Genomic DNA, 21,431 nt, shown 5'->3' with positions numbered 1-21,431 from the left:
ACTGAAAACAAAACACTGATGAAAGAAATTCAAAGATTTAAATAAATGGAGAATTATACCAGGTCCATGGATTAGAAGACTCAACATAATAAATATATCAGTTCCACCCCCCAAACTGATAACACAGGTTAACACAATTTCTATCATAATTCCAGCAAGACTTTATTTGTAAATACAGACAAGATTATTCTAAAATTTATATAAAAGGCAAAGTAACTAGAATAGTTAAAACAATTGAGAGGACCAATTTTAGGACCTATTACATAGCTACAGTAATCAAGACAGTGTGTTATTGGCAAAGGGATCAATGACACATAATAGTCAAATTATGAACCCAGAAGTAGACCTACACAAAACGCCCAGCTGATTTTTGACAAAGGTGCAAAACTGCAAAACAAATTCAATGGAGGAGAGAGAGAGGCTTTTCAACAAATGGTGCTAGGGAAATTGCACATCCACAGGCAAAACAAACAAAAACCTAAAGCTCACATCTTATACAAAAATGAACACCAAATGGATCATAGACTTAAATGTAAAATGTAAAATTATAAAACTTTTAGATAAATAGGAGAAAATCGTTGGGAACTAGGCCTAGGCAGAGTTCTTAGACTTGACACCAAAAACAAGATTCATAGAAGGAAAAATTAATAAATTGGCTTTAAAAAGATAAAAACTTTTGCTCTGCAAAGGACCATGTTAAAGGAATGAAAAGACAAGCTACACCCTGGGAGAAAATATTTGAAAACCACGTAACCAACCAAGGACTGATATCTAGAATATATGAAGAACTCTCAAAACTTAACAGTAAAATAGTAAACAATCTTATTTGAATATGGGCAAAAGACATGAAGAGATATTTCATCAAAAATATATGTAGGTGGCAAAAAAAAATGTAAAAAATGTGCTTGTTAAATAAAAGTACTTCATGCCAGAGTTTTTTTAAAGTCAACTTAAGATGACTAGACATCTAAAAATGAAAGCTAAAAACTATATGTTAGAAGAACATAAGGAAAAATAACTTGTTGGGATTGAAAAGAATTCCTCAATCCTTAAAAAAAAAATCCCTGAGTGTATTCACAAAATGGAATTCCTGGACCCCAAACCCTAGGAATCATAGAAGTTCTACCAAGGTATCACCACTCTGAAAAATCCAGCTGATCTGTCTTCAATATCTCCATCTCTGTTTCTATTCAAAAATATTTTGGAACTCATATTAAAATGAAAGAGTTTAGGGAAAAAATAAGAAAACTTACAGTTCCTCCCATTCCTTTCTTCGCTGCTGAATCTTAAATTGGGCCCTTTCAGCTTTTAATATAAGTTTCCTCGTTTTCTCAATTTGATTTTCCACCATAATTTCACTTAGGGTTTTAGGCCGAAATTTCTTCCCTTTGTCTATAATTGATTCTTCTGGTACATTAATACTCTCACCTGTACAGAGAGTCAACATTTTTCTTTTATTTGTTTTCAATTTTTTTGAAACATCAAAATGAAATTCTCAAATATGTTTTAAACCTGCCACATTAAAACAAACAGAATACACTGAATCTGTAAATCACATTATTTGTTAAACAACTACCATGAATTCAATCCCATAATATGTATTTTACAATATCAAAATAAAGAGATATAAGTCACGATATTTGCTCTAATGTACAACTGAAAAGTTGGCAAGATAAGACATATATCAAATAATTTGAAAACAAGGTAAATAATGAGGGGGCACTGATAGATATACTGGGAAGTTGGGTAGGAACGCTTGTGATATGGTGGGAGAAGGAGGAATCAGCGAGTCCTATTTGACATATGTAATTTGAGGTGACCTATAGTGATTACAGTGGTCTGTGGCCAATTAAAAAAGTAGTCAGGAACACACAATCAAACCTATGATTTAAAAATTTTTAGGGGCGCCTGGGTGGCGCAGTCGGTTAAGCGTCCGACTTCAGCCAGGTCACGATCTCATGGTCCGTGAGTTCGAGCCCCGCGTCGGGCTCTGGGCTGATGGCTCAGAGCCTGGAGCCTGTTTCCGATTCTGTGTCTCCCTCTCTCTCTGCCCCTCCCCCGTTCATGCTCTGTCTCTCTCTGTCCCAAAAATAAATAAACGTTGAAAAAAAAAAAATTAAAAATTTTTAAATTAAATATCTACTGAGGCAATTTCTTAATTCATGTTCAAGCTATGGAGAAATATACTCTAGAGATACTTTGGGGGGAAAGTTAAATAATAATATGGGATGGTCATATAGTTATAACTCACCATTTCACTTTTCATATTTCAAATATACGGTAATATGGAAAAGGAAGAGCTTAATGTGGCTTGGGTGGTCATGGAAAGACTTTATAACAAAAGTATAATTCAATCTGGAATCTCTAAAAACTGGTAGAATTCAGAGAAGAGAGGAGTGAATTGGTCATTCCAGTCAGAGCCTGGGTCTAAAAGTATCTGGCATATTTAGGGAGCATTAAGCAAGACAATAGGCTAAAAACACCAGTAGAACAGTATGAAAATGCACTAGGAAACAGAATTTGCAGGAAACAGAATAGGAATATACTGTGGAAGGATTAAATACCAGGATAATGATTTCAGAATTTATCCCAGAGGCAGAAAGGAGCCAGTAACATTTTCTCAATAAAGAGGATAAACAGCATTAATGTCAGTACCGTGTCATGGGCACTAGTTGCAGTGCCTTTTATTTATTTTTGACTGGGCTCTACAAGTCATTCCCAGAATTCTTGTCCTCCTCTTAATCATCTGCAGTCACCCTGAGGGCAGTTACAACAGGCAGGCCACAGAGATTAAGTGCATTTCACACCTGAATTCTCAGCTCATCATTCTGTTTAAAGCATAAGCACTTAGAAGCTGGTTTGAAATGCTCTACCCCCACTCTCTGGGATGGAGCCCAAGAATCTGTAAAGAAACACTGCCTAGAAACCAGCAACTGGGGAAATCTTAGATTTAAGAAGAGTTAAAAGCGGGAAGTAAGAAATTAGCAGCATTAGGTATTCTTTACCCACTTCAGTCACATAACCAGGGTGGGTTTTCCTTAGCAGCCTGCATCAAAGACCTGGTGTGAAACATTTGCTGGAGGAACATGGCCTCTCATTCTCAGCCAAACCACTCACATCTAGCTCTCTTGATTATTATCCAAGGGACTAAGGAAAGGGAAATAACAGAGTGAGCTCAAGTCACCAGAACCAGAAAGGGTTTGAAAGTTCTGCCCATAAAAAGATTATTCAGTTTTGAAATCTTAATAAGGATTCAAAGACTTTCTGTCATTTAAGCTACCTGTATCTTTCTGGCTATCCTTTCTTCCAGCTCCCTCTTTTTCAAATCTCTCCAATTTGCTTGTTCTTCTTTCTGATTGACTTGGTCGTTTGGACTTGGAGTACTTAGAGGGCTTCACAAGCCTATAGGAGGATATCTTGTGATCACTTTGTATGGCGTGAACCACAATTGTATCACTTTCCAATGAATCACGAAATCTGAAAAAAAATAGAACAAGTATTTGCGATCATAGCCATTTTAATCATTTAATTATACCATTTTAATCATTCTGCATGATTAAGTAATAAAATAGGACCACAATAACTATGCTTATAAATGATACTATATTGTGTGGATCCAAAGTTGGAAAATGCATTAACCAACAAGAATGTGATAGAAGTTGCATAGGACTTTGTTAAAGAGCAAGTAGAATTTTCTAACTAAATATTAAACAACTCATTATTAATCAGTATATAATGCCATTGTTTGGCTAATATGTAGAAAAACAAAAATTTTTCAGGTACACTAATTTAATGGCAAATGGATCTTAAACTGTAAGAAAATATACTCTACTGCCTGTTACCTCATGAGATATCTATTATCATATGTATACATATATATCTCACATATGTTACTCTATTTGCTTCTATAAAAAATATTAAACTCAAATTCATACTACTCTCCAGTTCACTTTTCTTTTATAGCCCAAAGATATTTGTTCTTTATCAATTAATGCTTAATTCTTGCTATGTTTTTGTCACTGGTTCATAATTATTTTCCCATCTTTTAATTTCAGAATTTAACTTATGTATATAGTAATTATTCCTAGTTTATCTTTCTTACTATTTTTCTAATTCAATCCTTTAACTCTATTTCTTCTTTTAAAATGGCTTACTATTTCTGATTTTCCCTTTTTCCTCATAGCATGGTACCTTTCTCATCACTATAAAACTTTATTTTCTTGCCCACTGGAGTTTTACTCTTTAAATTTTAGTCTTTTCATGAGACACAGATAACATGAAGGAAAAATATGCATGGTTTTGATCCCATAAAAATATAAAACTTATGCACAGTTAGAAAAATGTGAACAAAGTTTAAGGCAAATGGCATTGGAGGATAAAGCATTTGCAATATGTATAAAAGAAAAATACAGAAGTAGTGAATCAAATTAAGAAGAAAATCAGAACTCAAAGGAAAATGAACAAGGAATCTTCCTCCGAAGATTAAATATAAATGAACTATAAACATACGAAAAGAAAGGTTCAGAAGACTAATCCTCTGAAGAACATCAGTGTATGAAAAGAAGTGCTTAACTTCCCCAATAATCAGAAAAAATGCAAATGATTTAACCGAGAGTTATCACATTTGCTCTATTAGATTGGTGAAGATGAAAACACTGGTACTACCCAGTGTTACTCAGTGGTACCACTTTATTCTCTCCCCTAATCCCATCAGATATCTAGATAATGTGTTTCCTTCCATATGTTTGTTGAAGATGCAAAGCTGAGGAAGGAGGATGCAGCCTGGAAGGGAAGGGAAAGCCAGGAATTAAGGAAACAAGTATTTGAGGGCCAGAAGACTGGGGAGGAAGAGCTTCCACCTGACAAGGAGGAGGATGGGCAAATTGGGTCCTAGAGCTGTGGGTACATATTCCCTGCTTCCAACAGCCTCTGGGGAAACAAAAGTTCCCAAGGATAATGGTTGCATGTGCGTTCGATTCTGGGAACAGGAGTTTCTGGCCTCACCAAAAACTGCCTGCTCCAGCAGAGCACAGAAGCCATAGAATCAAACAATTAAAGAAGCAAGCAGCCTGGGACAATGAGCTGCACTGGTTTGAGTCAAGATTCATACTTGCAATATATATACACTTACAAATATAGTATGCATATTTATTAAAGCCAAACATAGGATACTATGTCGAAGGTTCTTCCTGAGAGAACTTACAAGGTACTTTCATCTCTTGATAAGTAGTCATCTAGATACCATTCCAAGATTCAAATATTCATAGATTTAATATCAGGTAACAAGCCATGAATCACAGAGCAGAGTTTCAGAGAAGAAACTGCTGCACAGGAAGAGAGCTCTGGAGATCTGCAGACGTCTCTCTTCTAGCCTTCAGGTAATTACTGATCACCACGTGCATGTAAGGAGTCTACCTGAGGCTGGGGAAAGAATCACCAGAAGAGAACACAGAAAAATCCCCAGACCTCACACAGGTTGAAATAGCTTGTTTTCCCACAAGCCCAATAATACATAGGAATAGGATAGAGCACTCAGGATTTTGTCTTAGTAGTGAGGAAAAATCAGCTCTAAAGGCTGCTTGACCCCCACTAACACAGATTAAAAGCAAGCCTCAAAAACTCAGACTACTTCTAAGTAACTTAACTGAATCCCAAAACAAAGTTCAAGAATATTTAAAAGTATAAAAAATATCGAGCACCCACATTGTGAAATTCATAATGTCTGGCATCCAATCTAAATTTTTCAGGAAGGCAAAGAAGCAGAAAAATATAACACAAAATAAACAAAAATTTTCAATTAATAGAAGCAGACCCAGAAGCCTGCCTATCTATCTACCTACCTACCTACCTACCTACCTACCTACCTACCTACCTATATATCTAGCAGACAAGCACATTAAATCAGTTGTTATATTTTATATGCTCAGGACAGTAGAGGGGAAAGCATGAGCATATGTTTTTTAATGTTTTTTTTTTTTTTTGAGAAAGAGAGACAGAGCATGAGTGGGGGAGGGGCAGAGAGAGAGAGAGAGAGGGAGACACAGAATCCAAAGCAGGCTCCAGGCTCTGAGCTGTCAGCACAGAGTCCAGTGTGGGGCTTGAACTCACGAACCATGAGATCATGACCTGAGCCAAAGCAGGATGCTTAACCAGCTGAGCCACCCAGGCACCCCAACATGAGTGTATTAAGGTAAACAAAATCCTTACCTGTGATACTAGGAAATCAGTAAGTAATGATTAATAAATTCATAGAAATACATTATTAAGATGTATGGTTGTAACCACTAGAAGAGATATTAAAAGTGTATTCTTTTCATGATCTATCACATTTATGGATTGAAAGACTCAATATTTATTTTTAAAATCTATTATGTTGAAGTTGATCTATAGATTCAGTGTAATTCAGTCAACATCTTAGCAGGGTTTTTTGATGAAAATTGACAAGTTGATTCTATTTAAAGGACCTACACAGTATTGAAGGTGAAGAACAAAGCCATAGGATTTACAATATCAAATGTCAAGAATAATTAAAATAAAAGTTCTGAGATATATTATATATATGTATTGACCTGATTTATGACAAAACTATCAATGCAATCTAGTGAGGAAAGGATGGCCTTTTCAACAAATGATACCAGGCCAATTGAATATCCATATAGAAACAAATGACACATGACATCCATCATAAACCTCCCCCCAAAAAATCAATATAGATAATGGCAAAACAATGGTGCTTTTAGAATAAAACATAGGAGAATTAGTTCATGAATTGGGAATTGGCAAATATTCCTTAGTTACAACATAAAAGCATCAACCATAAAGGAAAATATTGATAAAATGAACTTTATCAAAGTAAAAACTTCTGCTCAAAAAAAGCCACCATTAAAAGAATGAAAAGGAATACCACAGATTAGAGCAAGATATTTTACATGCATGCACACAATGTGTCATATATATACAGTGTCACAAATACCTGTGTCATTTATCTACAAGACAAAAGACTCCTATCTAGGAGATGTGAATAACTCTTACAATCCAGTTTCAAAAATGAACAAAAAAACTTCAAAAAATACCTAATAAAAGAAAATACACAAATAACCAAGAAGTATATGAAAAGGAGCTAAAAATAATCACTCACCAGGGAAATGCCAATTTAAATCACACTGAGATACTATGATAGAATGGCTGGAATTTAAAGAGATGAGAATATCAGGTGATGGCAAGCATGAGTGTTATGGTTGAATTGCGTCTACCCAGAAAGATACTTTGAAATCCCCCAGTCAATCAGAATGTGACCTTATTGGAAATCGGGTCTGGACAGAGGTAATCAAGTTGAAATGAGATCATTAGAGTGGTCCTAATCCAACATGTCGCTGTGCTTATAAAAAGTGGGGACTTGGACATGCACAGAGGGAAGATTATGTGGGGAAAACAAAGAGAGATAACACCACATAAAGGCAGAAGATTTGGAATAATGCATCTATAGGAAGGAACACCAAAGTTTGCTGGCAAATCACTAGAAGCTCAAAGAGGCATGGAACAGATTCTCCTACCCAGGTCTCAGAAAAAACTAATAAATAGTATTTTTCATGGAACTAGAACAAATAACCCTAAAATTTGTATGGAACCACAAAAGACCTCCAATAGCCAAAGCAATCTTGAGAAAAAACAACAAAGCTGGAGGTATGCCAATCCCAGATTCCATGATATGCTACAAAGCTATAGTATGGTACTGACACAAAAATAGACTCATAGATCAGTGGAACAGAATAGAAAGCCCAGAAATAAACCCATGCTCATATGGTCAATTAATCTTTAACAAAGGAGACAAGAATACACAATGGGAAAAACAGTCTGCTCAGCAAACGGTGCTGGGAAAACTGGACACTACATGTAAAAGAATGAAACTGGACCACTTTCTTACACCATACATAAAAATAAACTCAAAATGGATTAAAGATCTAAACAGAGATCTGAAACCATAAAACTCCTAAAAGAAAACATAAGCAGTAATTTCTTGGACATCACCCTCAGCAACATATTTATGGATATTTATCCTGAGGCAAGGGAAACAAAAGCAAAAATAAACTGTTGAGACTACAACAAAATAAAAAGCTTTGTACAACAAAGGAAACAATCAACAAAACATAAAGGCAACCCAGTGAATGAAAGAAGACATTTGCACATGATCTATCCGATAAGGGGTTAACATTCAAAATACACAAGGAATTTATACAACTCAGCACCAAAAAACCCGAACAGTCCAATTTAAAAATGGGCAAAGGATAGGGCACCTGGCTGGCTTAATTGGTAGAGCATGTGACTCTTAAACTCAGGGTGATGAGAGTTCAAACGTCAAGTTGGGCATAGAGCTTACTTTTTTAAAAAAAATGGGCAGAGGACCTGATATTTTTTCAAAGACAAAGCGATAGCCAACAGACATGAAAAGATGCTCAACATCACTAATCACCAGAGAAATACAAATCAAAACCACAATGAAATATTCCTTCACACCTGTCAGAATGACTAGTATCAAAAAGAAATAACAAGTGTTGGTGAAGATGTGGAAAAAAGGGAACCTTCACATACTATTGGTGGGAATGTAATTTGGTGGAACCATTGTGGAAAACAGTATTGAGGTTCCTCAAAAAAATAAAAATAGAACTACTATATGACCCAATAATTCCACTACTGGCTATTTACCCAAAGAAAACAAAAACACTAATTTGAAAAGATATATGCTATGCTACAGCAGTAGTATTTGTAATAGCCAAGATATGGAAGCAACTCAAGTGTCCATTTATAGATGAATAAAGAAGTTGTGGTATGTGTATATTACACACACACACACACACACACACACTGGAATATTACTCAGTCATAAAATAGAATGAGGTTTTGCCACTTCCAACAACCTGGATGGACCTTGAGGATATTATGCAAAGTGAAATAAGCCAGACAAGAAAGACAAATGCCATAGATTTCACTTACATATGGAATTTTTTAAACAAATTAACAAACAAAAACAGACTCAAATACAGAGAACAAACTGGAGGGGAGATGGGTGGGTGGATGGGTGAAATAGACAAAGGGGATTAAGAAGAGATTAATAGGGGTGCCTGGGCTGGCTCAGTTGGTAGGGCATGAAACTCTTGATCTTGGGATTGAGTTTGAGCCCCTTGCTGGGTGTAAAGATTACTTAAAAAAAAAAAAGAGGCAATTAGAAACTTCCAATTACGAATAAGTAAGTCATGGAGATGAAAAGTATAGCATAGGGAATATAGTCAATAACATTGTAATAGTGTATGGTGACTACACTTATTGTGGTGAGTACTGAGTGATACATAGAATTGTTGAATCGATATGCTGTTCATCTGAAACTAATATAACATCAAATGCCAATTACACTTCAACATAAATAGATAAATAAAACATATCTCCCCTCCAAGAAAACGCACCCCAACTTAACCAACACTTTGATTTTGGCCTTCCAGCCTTCATAACTTTTGACTGTTATTTTAAGCCAACCAGTCTGTTGTACTTTGTTATGGAAACTCTAAGAAGCTAACACAATGGGGATCAAAGGGAATTCTCATACACTGATAATCATGGTATAAAAATTGGTTGAACCATTTTTGGAAAACTATTTGGCAGTATCTAATAAAGCCAAACATGCATATAATCTTGACCCAGCAGTTCCACTCCTGATTATATAATAAGTGTTTATGTCCACCAAAAAGCATGCACAAGAATGGTCATAGCCATTCATCATAGCCAAGAAGTAGAAATAACTCAAATATGCATCAACAGTAGAATGGATAAATAAATCATGGTATAAGCATTAAGACTATTACAAAACAATGAAAAAGAATAAGCTACTGCTACCTGCAACAACATAGACAATCTTAGGCATGATGCTAAGTAAAAGAAGCCAAATACAAGATTTAGTACTGCAACATTCAATTTGTATGAAGTTCACAGACCAAACTAATGTGATAAACATTCATCTCTGGAGAGTAGATATTTACTGGGAGGGGGTCAAAGGTAACTTTTTGGAGTGCTATACATGTTCTTAATTGGAGTAGTAGATATATATATATATGGATATAGATAGATATGGATATATACGTACATATATATACACACACACATACATATATATGTATATATATGCATATATATAATTTATTAAGCTGCTCAGTTAGAATTTATGCATTTTGCTGAATGTAAATTACATCTCAAAAAGGCAAAGAAAAAGCAATTTCCTCTGAACAGTCTTATTGGTACATGAGAGAGATTAGACAGGAAGTTGTTGGCTTTCGTTATAAGTCTTTAGATTTTTGATTTTAAGATGTATATGCTCATGTGTTAACTAGATATAAAATAATTTGCCAAAAACAGAAAATAAATATGTATTTCATAATTTGGTTTGTAAAAAATCTAATTTTTTATTTATTAAAAGATTTTTATTGTATTATTTTTTTTTAATTTTCATGCCAGTAGAGTTAACATACAGTGTTCTATTAGTTTCAGGTGTACAATATAGTGATTCAACACTTCCATACATCACCCGATGCCCATCATAAGTATACTCCTTAATCCCCATCACCTGTTTCACCCATCCCCTCACCTACCTCCCCTCTGGCAACCACCAGTTTGTTCAGTTTGTTCTCCATAGTTGAGTCTGTTTCTTGGGTTGTCTGGTTGTTGTTTTTTTTTCCTTTGCTCATTTGTTTTGTTTCTTAAATTCCATGAGTGAAATCATATGATATTTGTCTTTCTCTGACGGACTTATTCAGCTTAGCATTATACTTTCTAACTCCAATCTATGTCATTTTAAATGGCAAGATTTCACTCTTTCTTATGGCTGAATACTATTCCATCTTCTTTATCTATTTATCAGTTGATGGATACTTGGACTATTTCCATAATTTGACTATTGTAAATAATGCTGTTATAAACACAGGGGTGCATTTATCCCTGTGAATTAGCATTTTTGTATCTTTTGAGTAAATATTCAGTAGTACAATTACTGGATCATGGGATAGTTCTATTTCTAACTTTTTGAGGAACCTCTATACTGTTTTCCACAGTGGCTGCACCAGTTTGCATTGTCACTAGTGCACAAGGATTCCTTTTCCTTCACATCCTCACCAACATTTGTTATTTCTTGTGTTTTTTAGTTTAGCCATTCTGACAAGTGTGAGGGGATATCTCATTGTGGGTTTTTTCCCTTCTTACAATGAAAATTTTTAATACACATTTTTTTTCCAGAAATTTGACTAAAAGAAAATGCATAGCCATGGAAAAATTAAGGCAGTTAATCAACAAAGTTGATTATAAATACACATATATGTACATATATGTAAACTTTAGACCCTTTATAAGAAAAAATTTCACAAGTTCAAAAAAATTCCAAAAACAAATCTCTCCTTGATTACAAATGAAACTTTAACACACTTTTTTGAGAAATTTTTATCATACATTCTATAATTATAATCCAATAAAATTAGAAATAAATAATAAATGTTTACCTTAAAACCTTAATTGCTTGGAAATGAAGGAATATATCTTAGATAATTCTTAGCTCAAGGAATAAAAGCTTAATTACCAACTATCCAGAAATAAGTTAAAAATTGCAAAACCTAGGGAACACTGCAAAAATCCTCAAGGGAATATACATAGCCTTAAATGTCCCTGTAGTTAAAAGTATAAAGAAAGGAACTTAATATCCATCTCAAGGCATTTTTTTCAATGTTTATTTATTATTTCTGGGGGGGGGGGAGGAGAAGAAAGTGCTAGAGCATGAGTGGGGAAGGGGCAGAGAAAGAGGGAGACGGAATCTGAAGCAGGCTCCAGGCTCCAAGCTGTTAGCACAGAGTCCTACACAGGGGTCAAACTCACAAGATCATGACCTGAGCTGAAGTAGGTCGCTTAACCGACTGAGCCACACAGGTGCCCCATCAAGGCATTTTTAAAAACAGACATAAAATCAAAAGAAAATAGGTGAAGGGAATGCTTAAAGCTAAAATTGGAATTAATGAAATGGAAAAAAAAGAATTAAAAATAGGATAAATAAGTCCAAAACCTGATTTTTAAAAAGTACAATAAAATAAGTAAGTCCTTTAGAAGCTTGATTAATACCTTCCTGATGGAATACTCAATATGTGTTGTTTTTTTAAGATTTAAGTAATATGGGGCACCTGGGTGCCTTAGTTGGTTGGGCATCCAACTTTGGCTCAGGTCATGATCTTGTGGTCCCTTCTAGCCCCACATGGAGCTCTCTGCTGTCAGTGCAGTGCCCACTTTAGATCCTCTGTCTCCCTCTCTCTCTACCCCTGCCCTGCTTGCTCATGCATGCACACATGCTCTTTCTCTCTCTCTCAAAAATAAATAAACAAAAAAGAGAAAGAGGACACCTTCCTTACCTCACCTTGACCTAGTGGGGTCACTATAAATATGTATCAAAAAATTCTTTTAAAAAATAAAAATAAAGATTAAATAATACAAATTTGGAAGAAAAATTTGAAGACTTTATGTATAACTTAGGCTTTGGAGAGAAATTTTTAGCCAAGATGGGAAACCCAAAATATATTAAAGGAAAGAGAGACATATTTAGCTATATATACATTAATATATATCGCTTAGAAAAATATAGCATCAACAAAGTTTATAGGAAAATTATAGATAATAAAAAATATTTGAAACACACATGATAAATAACAAGTTAATGTCTATTACACAAAGAAGTTCTAAATTGGTAACAAGAAAATATCCCAATAGAAAAATTATAAGAATATTAAAATGCAATTCACAAAGGAGCACATCTAATTGACTGGTAAACACTAAAAATGTGCTAAACATCCCTAGTAGTAAGGAAAATGCAAATTAAAAAAAAAACAATTAGCTATACTATTTTACATCCATCAGATTTAAACTTTAATAGTGTTAGCCTCAAATGTTGGTAAGAATGACAGGATAAAGTTATACACATTGCTGATGGAAATGTAAAAAGTTGCAACCTTTTTGGAAAGAAATATGGCAACAGATTTTAAATTAAAAAATGCATATACCCCTTTGGTCTAGCAATTCTACTTTTCAAAGTCTACTCTGTAGAACTAAAAGAAAGCATTAGTATGTAACAATATATATATGTAGGCATATTAAAGCATATTACTTAATATTAAAAAACAGAAGTCAATGTTCTTTGATATGGGTATGTTGAATATATTTTTAAAGAGAAAGCCTCGGGGCACCTGGGTGGCGCAGTCGGTTAAGCGTCCGACTTCAGCCAGGTCACGATCTCGCGGTCGGTGAGTTCGAGCCCCGCGTCAGGCTCTGGGCTGATGGCTCAGAGCCTGGAGCCTGTTTCCGATTCTGTGTCTCCCTCTCTCTCTGCCCCTCCCCCGTTCGTGCTCTGTCTCTCTCTGTCCCAAAAATAAATAAATGTTGAAAAAAAAAAAAAAAAAGAGAAAGCCTCTTATTATGGAAAGTTTTAACATACATAAAGGTAGAGGGCATAATATAGTGAATTCCTACAAATTCATCAAATCATATTAAAAAATTATCAACTTTTTCCCCCCAATTTTATTTTATGTATCTATCCCTTTGTTTTTTTTCTTTGGAATATCAAAACATATTTCACCCATAAATACTTCAAATAAGAATTCTTTTTAGAAAAGTAACTACCACAATATCATTATACCTAGGAAAATTAATAGTAAATATTTAATATCCAATATCCACTTGGTGTTCAAATATTCTTTGATTCAAAAATGCTCTTTTACAATTGATTTATTTGAATAAGAATCCAAATAAGATCCGCACATTGGTGGATACTTTGTTGGTATATTTCTCAAGTTTCTTTTATTCCATCCCTCTTGTTTCTTCAGGCAATGTATTTGTTGAAGAAACTTGGTTTTTCTGTAGCATTTTCTTTTTGTTGTTGTTGTTGTTTCAAGTTTTTATTTAAATTCTATTTAGTTAACATACAGTGTTAGTTAGCTAGTTAGTTAGTTTCAAGTCACTGTGATTTTTATTTGAATTTCCCTAACGATGAGTGATGTTGAGCATCTTTTCATGTGTCGTTGGCTATCTGGATGTCTTCTTTGGAGAAATATCTGTTCATGTCTTCTGCCCATTTCTAAATCATTTTTTTGGGTGAGTTCAAAAATCTACTAATTTGGGGCGCCTGGGTGGCGCAGTCGGTTAAGCGTCCGACTTCAGCCAGGTCACGATCTTGCGGTCCGTGAGTTCGAGCCCCGCATCGGGCTCTGGGCTGATGGCTCAGAGCCTGGAGCCTGTTTCCGATTCTGTGTCTCCCTCTCTCTCTGCCCCTCCCCCATTCATGCTCTGTCTCTCTCTGTCCCAAAAATAAATAAACGTTGAAAAAAAAAATTAAAAAAAAAAAAATCTACTAATTAAACAAATTTCCCAGAAAGCTCAAGAAGATATCAGTAGCAGTGACAGGAATATTCCTGGAGACTTCAAGAGTTAGAAGGTACTCAGGGTATTTCTTACCTGACCACTTCAATTAAGCCACTATGAACAACTTCATTCAAATACATGTTCTCAAACATCTGAACTTGCAGGAAATATGGATCCTACCTGTTCTGTAGCTTCATGAGGCCAAGTTGATGTTTCTCTTTTTCCCATGCTAATTCTTTTTCCACTTGTTGAATCTTATGAGCTGTTTTTCTGCCAATCTCAGCACGAATTTTGGAATCTAGATCAAAATCCTGCAAATAAGTAGATTTATTCATCGAAATGGGTACTTTCATCAATGTGCATTATCAATCCTATTTCATACACAGATACAGAATCAGTTTTGCACTCAATTTCATGTTGCATTATAATTTGCTCCCAGACATCATTAATTCTCTCTGTTCTAGAAAAAGAAAAGAACATACTTTTCATCTTACTTCCACAAAATATGGAGAAAAGTTCTCAGAAATCATTGACAATACTGTAAATAAAGTTGTATCTTAAAAGATTTTTCCCACAGTAAAAGCAGTGAATGATAACAGAATATTTGGAGAGTATACAGAGTTTTTAAAAAAAAACTTCCACCACCCCAAAGCCACTACTGGTATATAACCAGCAGGGCACAGGGTAGAAGTTCATGGCACCCCTTCCCATGTGACCCCACCCAGGAAAGACAGCTAAGTCTTTGGTGTCTTCTTGAGGTCACCAAATTCTAGCTGAATGTCTGTCACCGGGGGAGCCATTCCTCCCATAAAGATACTTATGGGAGGGGGAAGGTCATGTTTTTTACCTGTACCCCGGGAAAAATATCAGGGCCCTCATTCAGACTAAATTGTAAGTAGTAGTTATTCTTTCCAAGGGTGTATCTGTTTTAAGTAATGATGTATGTAAAAATGCTTAGCCATAGAACTCACCTCAGGTGTTCTTTATTTTGAATTATGTTACCCATATTCTGTAAATGTCAACTTTTTTTTTCATTTTATTTATTTTTGTAAGACAGAGCGAGAGAGGCAGAGCATGAGCAGGGGAGGGGCAGAGAGAGGAGACACAGAATCCGAAGCAGGCTCCAGGCTCACACTGTCAGCACAGAGCCCGATGCAGGGCTCAAACCCATGAAACGTTAGATCATGACTTATGCCAAAGTTGAACACTTAACCAATGGAGCCACCCAGGTGCCCCTGTCCAGCTTTTTCTTAGTAAAATAGCATAAACATCTTTTAACCATTATGATTTGGTCTTTTAACCAATACAATGAGTTAGCCATTATGATTTCACCAGAGCATTTTTCACATGGAATGGACTAGGTGCTTCAAGAATTATAGGTCATAGTCAGGATGATAAATTCTGGCTGTTTATTTGATTAGTTCTTGACAGCAGTTCCACTTAGGAAGAAGTACACAGTGGAAAAAAATCACTAACACGTAGATGGAAGCTTTGTGATAAGTCAGAAAAGAAAAACATTAATACAAAATTAGCTTAAATAATTTGTTAATCGTCCCCATAGCTACAACTATACTAAGTCATTTTTCGGAAACTTTGTGGGACAACCAGGTACTATCTTTTTGATAGATTTGTTGAATTATAGAAATGGAATCACAGAGAATCAAAATATATGCGTACTTATACAAAGATTAGATATATTGGCTAGGTACACGAAGGGTTGAAAACCAGATTCAAACCTGTATTTATAGATCTTGTCACCACAAGAAAAAAGAAAAGTGAAGTACCTAAATCCAGAAGTAAACTGTGTTATATAAAGAGGTTCTTCTATATCCAAACCAAGTTGTATGTCAAATTCTACGGTATTTTAGCTGCTGCCAACACACTGGCCAGATAAAGGGAAGTTTAAAGATTTTTTAAGTGTTCCTCTTTATCAGAAAAATCATAGTCTTGATCTAAATAAATAGTGTATGTTAAAAATTAAAGTCAAATTTAATTAAGGCTTACTGTTCGCTTAAACTGCATATGCTTTGGTAATTCTTTATTCATTTCCAGAAGTTGCTGAAATTCATTCCTCAAAGCTTTGAGTTTTTCTCTCTTCCCAGCTTTTATTTCTTCCACTTCTTTCATTAGCTTATCATGTTCTCTTTTTCTTCTAGCATTCTCAATACTGAAAACAGAAATTTAAAAGGATAGTAAGATCCAGAAACAGCATAAGAGGAATCAGGACTCAATAATTTGGAAATTCCATTGGCTTGGTCAACTTCTATAAAATGTTGTTTTGCAACAGCTCAAGGCTAGTATTTATCAAAAATTCTCATACCTATAGGCTTTGGGATCTTCAATATCTTCTGGAATTGGCTCTGCTTCAATTCCAAACTGTAGAAAGGGGAGAAACGGTTAACACTTTTAAATTGCATATTTCTCTTAAAATATCTAATAGGAAGTAAACTGAGCTTTTTCCCCCCCTCTGCCAATTTCTTTTTTTTTTTTTTTTAATTTTTTTTTTCAACGTTTATTTTATTTTTGGGACAGAGAGAGACAGAGCATGAACGGGGGAGGGGCAGAGAGAGAGGGAGACACAGAATCGGAAGCAGGCTCCAGGCTCTGAGCCATCAGCCCAGAGCCCGACGCGGGGCTCGAACCCACGGACCGCGAGATCGTGACCTGGCTGAAGTCGGACGCTTAACTGACTGCGCCACCCAGGCGCCCCCAATTTCTAATAATTATAGGCTTGCAACGTATTTTCACAAGAAATAATCCAGGGAAAACTAGGGGGAAATTTGTAGTTGACTACATTTATTTGTTTCTGCTTGATTTAAAGAGGTACATAGAAAAAGTCTTAAAACCTAATATGCATGCAAAATGTTAATATCACCATAATTCCCCTTCAAAATGTGAATTACTAATATCATGTGTTATTAACAAAGGATACATGCAAAATTTCCTAGGTCATTTATTTTAAAATGCTATTTTTTTAGCATATCCCCTTTTATATATGCTTAATTCTCCCCCCAATACCTTATGTGTATACAGGAAGGTTTTAAAATATATTTTTTAGGGGCAATAGGGTGGCTCAGTTGGTTAAGTATCTGACTTTTAATTTGGGTTTTTTTTTTTAATTTTTTTTTTAACGTTTATTCATTTTTGAGACAGAGAGAGACAGAGCATGAACGGGGGAGGGTCAGAGAGAGGGAGACACAGAATCTGAAACAGGCTCCAGGTTCTGAGCTGTCAGCACAGAGCCCAACACGGGGCTCGAATCCATGAACCACAAGATCATGATCTGGGCCAAAATCAGACGCTCAACCGACTGAGCCACTGAGGTGCCCCAAGACTTTTCAGTTTTTAAAGAATGAGTAATTTAACATTACTATTTTAAAATATTTTTTATCGTTGTTATTAGTTGCATACCCTTGGAGATGGCACTTTGGCTTTAATGGCTTTCATTAGTTCAAATTCAGAAAAAATGGTGAAAACAAAGATATTACTATCTGCTCCAGCGGTCACCAAGAAACGGTCATCAAAACTAGTAGATATGCCTTTGACACATCCATAATTATTGTCATGCAGATTGAAATGCCAGTAGTCCACCATATTTGTCAATGAAGGATTATTCTGACTTAGGATATAGACTCGAATTGCTCCATTTTGCATTCCACAGAACATGAGATCTTGGTTAATGCTATGAAACATAAATTGTTCATATTAATTAGATATATAATTTTATACCTTTTTTTAACATTTATTTATTTTTGAGAAAGAGCATGAGCAGGGGAGGGGCAGAAAGAGAAGGAGACACAGAATCTGAAGCAGGCTTCAGGTGCTGTGCTGTCAGCACAGAACCCAACGCAGGGCTCAAACTCATGGACCCGAAAACACGACCTGAGCAGAAGTTGGTCGCTCAACCAACTGAGCCACCCAGGCACCCCAGATATATAATTTTAAATTAATGACACATGACTGAATTTTAATAACAAAGATGTTATGGACTTCATTGTGCACCCCCACTGTACATATTTTTAAGCCCTAACAAACTACTGCAAAAGAACAGAGGGGAAAAAGCCAATTTGAAATTTAGAGCTATTATATTTGATCTTCAAAAGAATGACTAGCATATATGCTTAATTCTCAATTATTAAAGGACTAAGGATTCAAGTTGTGATTTCTGTAGGATCACTGTAACACTGAACCTTCCTTATCTGACCATGCAGGAGAATCCTAAGTAACAGAAAGTAAGTCCATACAAACCTATTGTGTGATAAACAGAAATTCTGACAGAATATTTGACAGAGGGACTTGAAATAGTGTTTCATGACTAGCTTTGATTCTATTTATTCATTCAGTTTATTTAACTATAAAATGTTTGGGGCACTTGGGTGGCTTAGTCGGGTAAGCGTCCAACTTCAACTCAGGTCATGATCTCATGGTACATGAGTTCAAGCCCCACATCAGGCTCTGTGCTGACAGCTCAGAGCTTGGAACCTGCTTCAGATTCTTTGTCTCCCTCTCTTTCTCCTCCCTCTCTCTCTTTCTCTCTCTCTCAAAAATAAATAAGCACTAAATTTTTTTTAAAAAGAAAATATTTGAGTGCCCCTCCATTCGGACACATCTTTAAAAATGAACAATATTCATAATGGACAACAACAGAGACACAAATGAGTTTTTTTTTAAGCTTTCTGAAATTTTGTTCACCTGAAAGTGATAGTATGGATGGGATTATCCTCTGTATCTTCAAGAAAACGAAAATCAAAAGGTTCATCCTTCTTTTCTGTGCCATTGATACTTTTCTCATATGGGGGGAACTCACAGTGATATAGAAAACCAGAATCATAGCCACCCTGGAAAAGAGATAAATAACATTGAAGGTAGTACTTGAATATAAGATACATATGACCACACAAGGATTTTTTTTATTCTTCAAATTTTAAAACCAAAAATAGATGTCTTAACACATCTATTTTTATATGACTTCTATTATTATAGATAGGTCTTATAAAGTAACTCATTGTCCATTTATATGGAACTATATGATTATGCAATAATAAAACACCTTACAATAATTTGCTTCCATTTAAAAGTCAATACAAGGAAGATATCACTTCTGACTACCTACTGAGTTCCATTTTATTTCAAGTATTATTCTGCACATGCAGTATTTAATACAGTTTTGTAGGTCATGCTGCTCAGAGCTAGTTTTGAGTCTAGGGCATTGCTCTTCTCCCTGAAGCAATTACCAGCTCTGAAAGTGCCATCTGAGAGGCTTTGAAATTCAGCAATCTGTTGTCTCCCGGGCTTAGGGAGAGGGAAAGAATTCCCAAGGTCATCCAAGGAGAAGGAGCCACTGTAAACACACCTTCCACGGGGCTTTCCATTGCAACCCTAGAACACTACACCCTACAAGTATGAGTCATCTCAGTCACTGACTATATGAACATGATCTAGGATTTCTAGCTGCTTTCCAGAACAAAAATAAACTCCCAGGAGACAATGGCAATATACAGATTCTCAAGCTAATGCTACAGTTTTTCATATAAAAGGTCATTTTTTCAATTAAAAAGAACACCCTATGCATACTTGCTAAGACAAGACTTGATTGAAAATCAAAAGAATAGATCAAAGAAAAAATCATGAGAGGTGTTTATAAAATGGATTTCAAGTAACCAAGATTAATATATTTAAGGAATTTGAAGGCACTATGAAAAAGGTAAGAAGTCACCTGGAATCTGTAAAGAAAGTGAATAATGGAAAAAATAAAATTGTAGGACTGAAAAATAAAATGACAAAAATTCAATAGATTAGTTTGAAAGCAACCAGACACAGCTAGAATTATGAATCTGGAAGAGAGATCAGATAAATCAGTCAGACCAAAGCAGGAGAAAGAAAAGAAGGATGACAAATACCAAAAGCAAGGGCAGCGTGTGTGTAAAATATCTATGGGTCATAGTGATAAGGGTTAATGTACATAGAACTGGAATCCCAGAAGAAACAAGGACAAAGATGGGCCAGAAGCAATATTGTGGTACACAATGGCTGAAAATTTTCAAAAACTGAGTGAAACTACATTGGGATTCAAGAAATACTATGAACACAAGCAAGAGAAATATGAAGAAATTATACCTTTTAACACAAAATCTTAAAAGCAACCAAGGAAAAAGACACATCAGGTTTCGAAGAAACAACAATAAAAAGATGCAGCTGGCAGAATGGAGGACAAAAGATTAAAAGACATCAAAGTTTGCAAAGAAAATATCCAGCAAAAATATGATTTTTTTTAAAAAGACAAAATGAAGATACCTCAAGACCCCCCAAAAAGCTCCCAAAACTGAGAGAATATATTACCAGCAGACCTACACTAAATACACATACATTTTTAGGCAGAATCTTCTGCAACTACAAAGATATAGAAAGGAATTAAGAGTAAGAAAAAGGAAAAACCAAAATGATATCAACAACAACAAAAATAGTAAAATACCTTTTAGGAATACAAATATATATATATGTTAAGAAAATATATGGCAATGGAGAGGGGGAGGATACATGGCATTAAAGTACTCTATGATCTTTTTCTCTGTAATTAGAAGAGTAAATTTATGTCAAACTATATGAAGTTCAAGGTACATAATATAATCTTTAGGATCACCTCTAAAAGAGGGAGTGGAAAGGAAGGAAAAATTTCAAGTTAGGTGGTAGAGCATGTTTATGTGCTGATAAGAACTGAGTAAACAGAGGGAAGTGGATAATACAGGAGACTAGGTGATTTATTGTAGAACAAGATACTGGAGGATGTGAGAGGGGTGGGATCAAAGGGGCTTTGGGGAAAGTGTCCTTGGACAATTGCAGGAGACTATTCATCAACTCTAAGAGTGGACAAAAGCAGACAAGACTCGTATGGATCCCCATAGAATGTTAGATTTAGATTTGTTTGAGACAAGACAAGGAAATTTTTTTTCCTCATATTTGTTAAATCACACTTTTTGCATGTTTCCAGGACACTAGAACTCTAC

The 21,431-nt window shown here is 35.2% G+C and overlaps 1 protein-coding gene across 3 annotated transcripts in view; it reads right to left on the bottom strand.

The window, feature by feature from the left end:
* The window catches only part of CFAP44 (cilia and flagella associated protein 44), a 151,481-nt gene that overhangs the window by 63,645 nt on the left and 66,405 nt on the right, over positions 1–21,431 (bottom strand). For all 3 annotated transcript variants that reach the window (XM_086675417.1, XM_086675416.1, XM_086675418.1), the window contains 7 exons: positions 19,120–19,265; positions 17,839–18,109; positions 16,748–16,803; positions 16,432–16,594; positions 14,608–14,738; positions 3,281–3,477; positions 1,254–1,428 (listed from right to left, as the gene is read on the bottom strand). In XM_086675417.1, coding sequence (XP_086531543.1) covers positions 1,254–1,428; positions 3,281–3,477; positions 14,608–14,738; positions 16,432–16,594; positions 16,748–16,803; positions 17,839–18,109; positions 19,120–19,265 — 1,139 coding nt within the window. The remainder of the gene's footprint in view (positions 1–1,253; positions 1,429–3,280; positions 3,478–14,607; positions 14,739–16,431; positions 16,595–16,747; positions 16,804–17,838; positions 18,110–19,119; positions 19,266–21,431) is intronic.

Source organism: Puma concolor, chromosome C2 (assembly GCF_028749965.1).
Source record: "Puma concolor isolate L17-30 chromosome C2, mPumCon1.1.hap2, whole genome shotgun sequence".
Classification (NCBI taxonomy): Eukaryota; Metazoa; Chordata; class Mammalia; order Carnivora; family Felidae; genus Puma; species Puma concolor.
The sequence above is the reverse complement of the archived record's forward strand: the minus strand, read 5'-3'. Positions and strand labels throughout refer to the sequence as shown.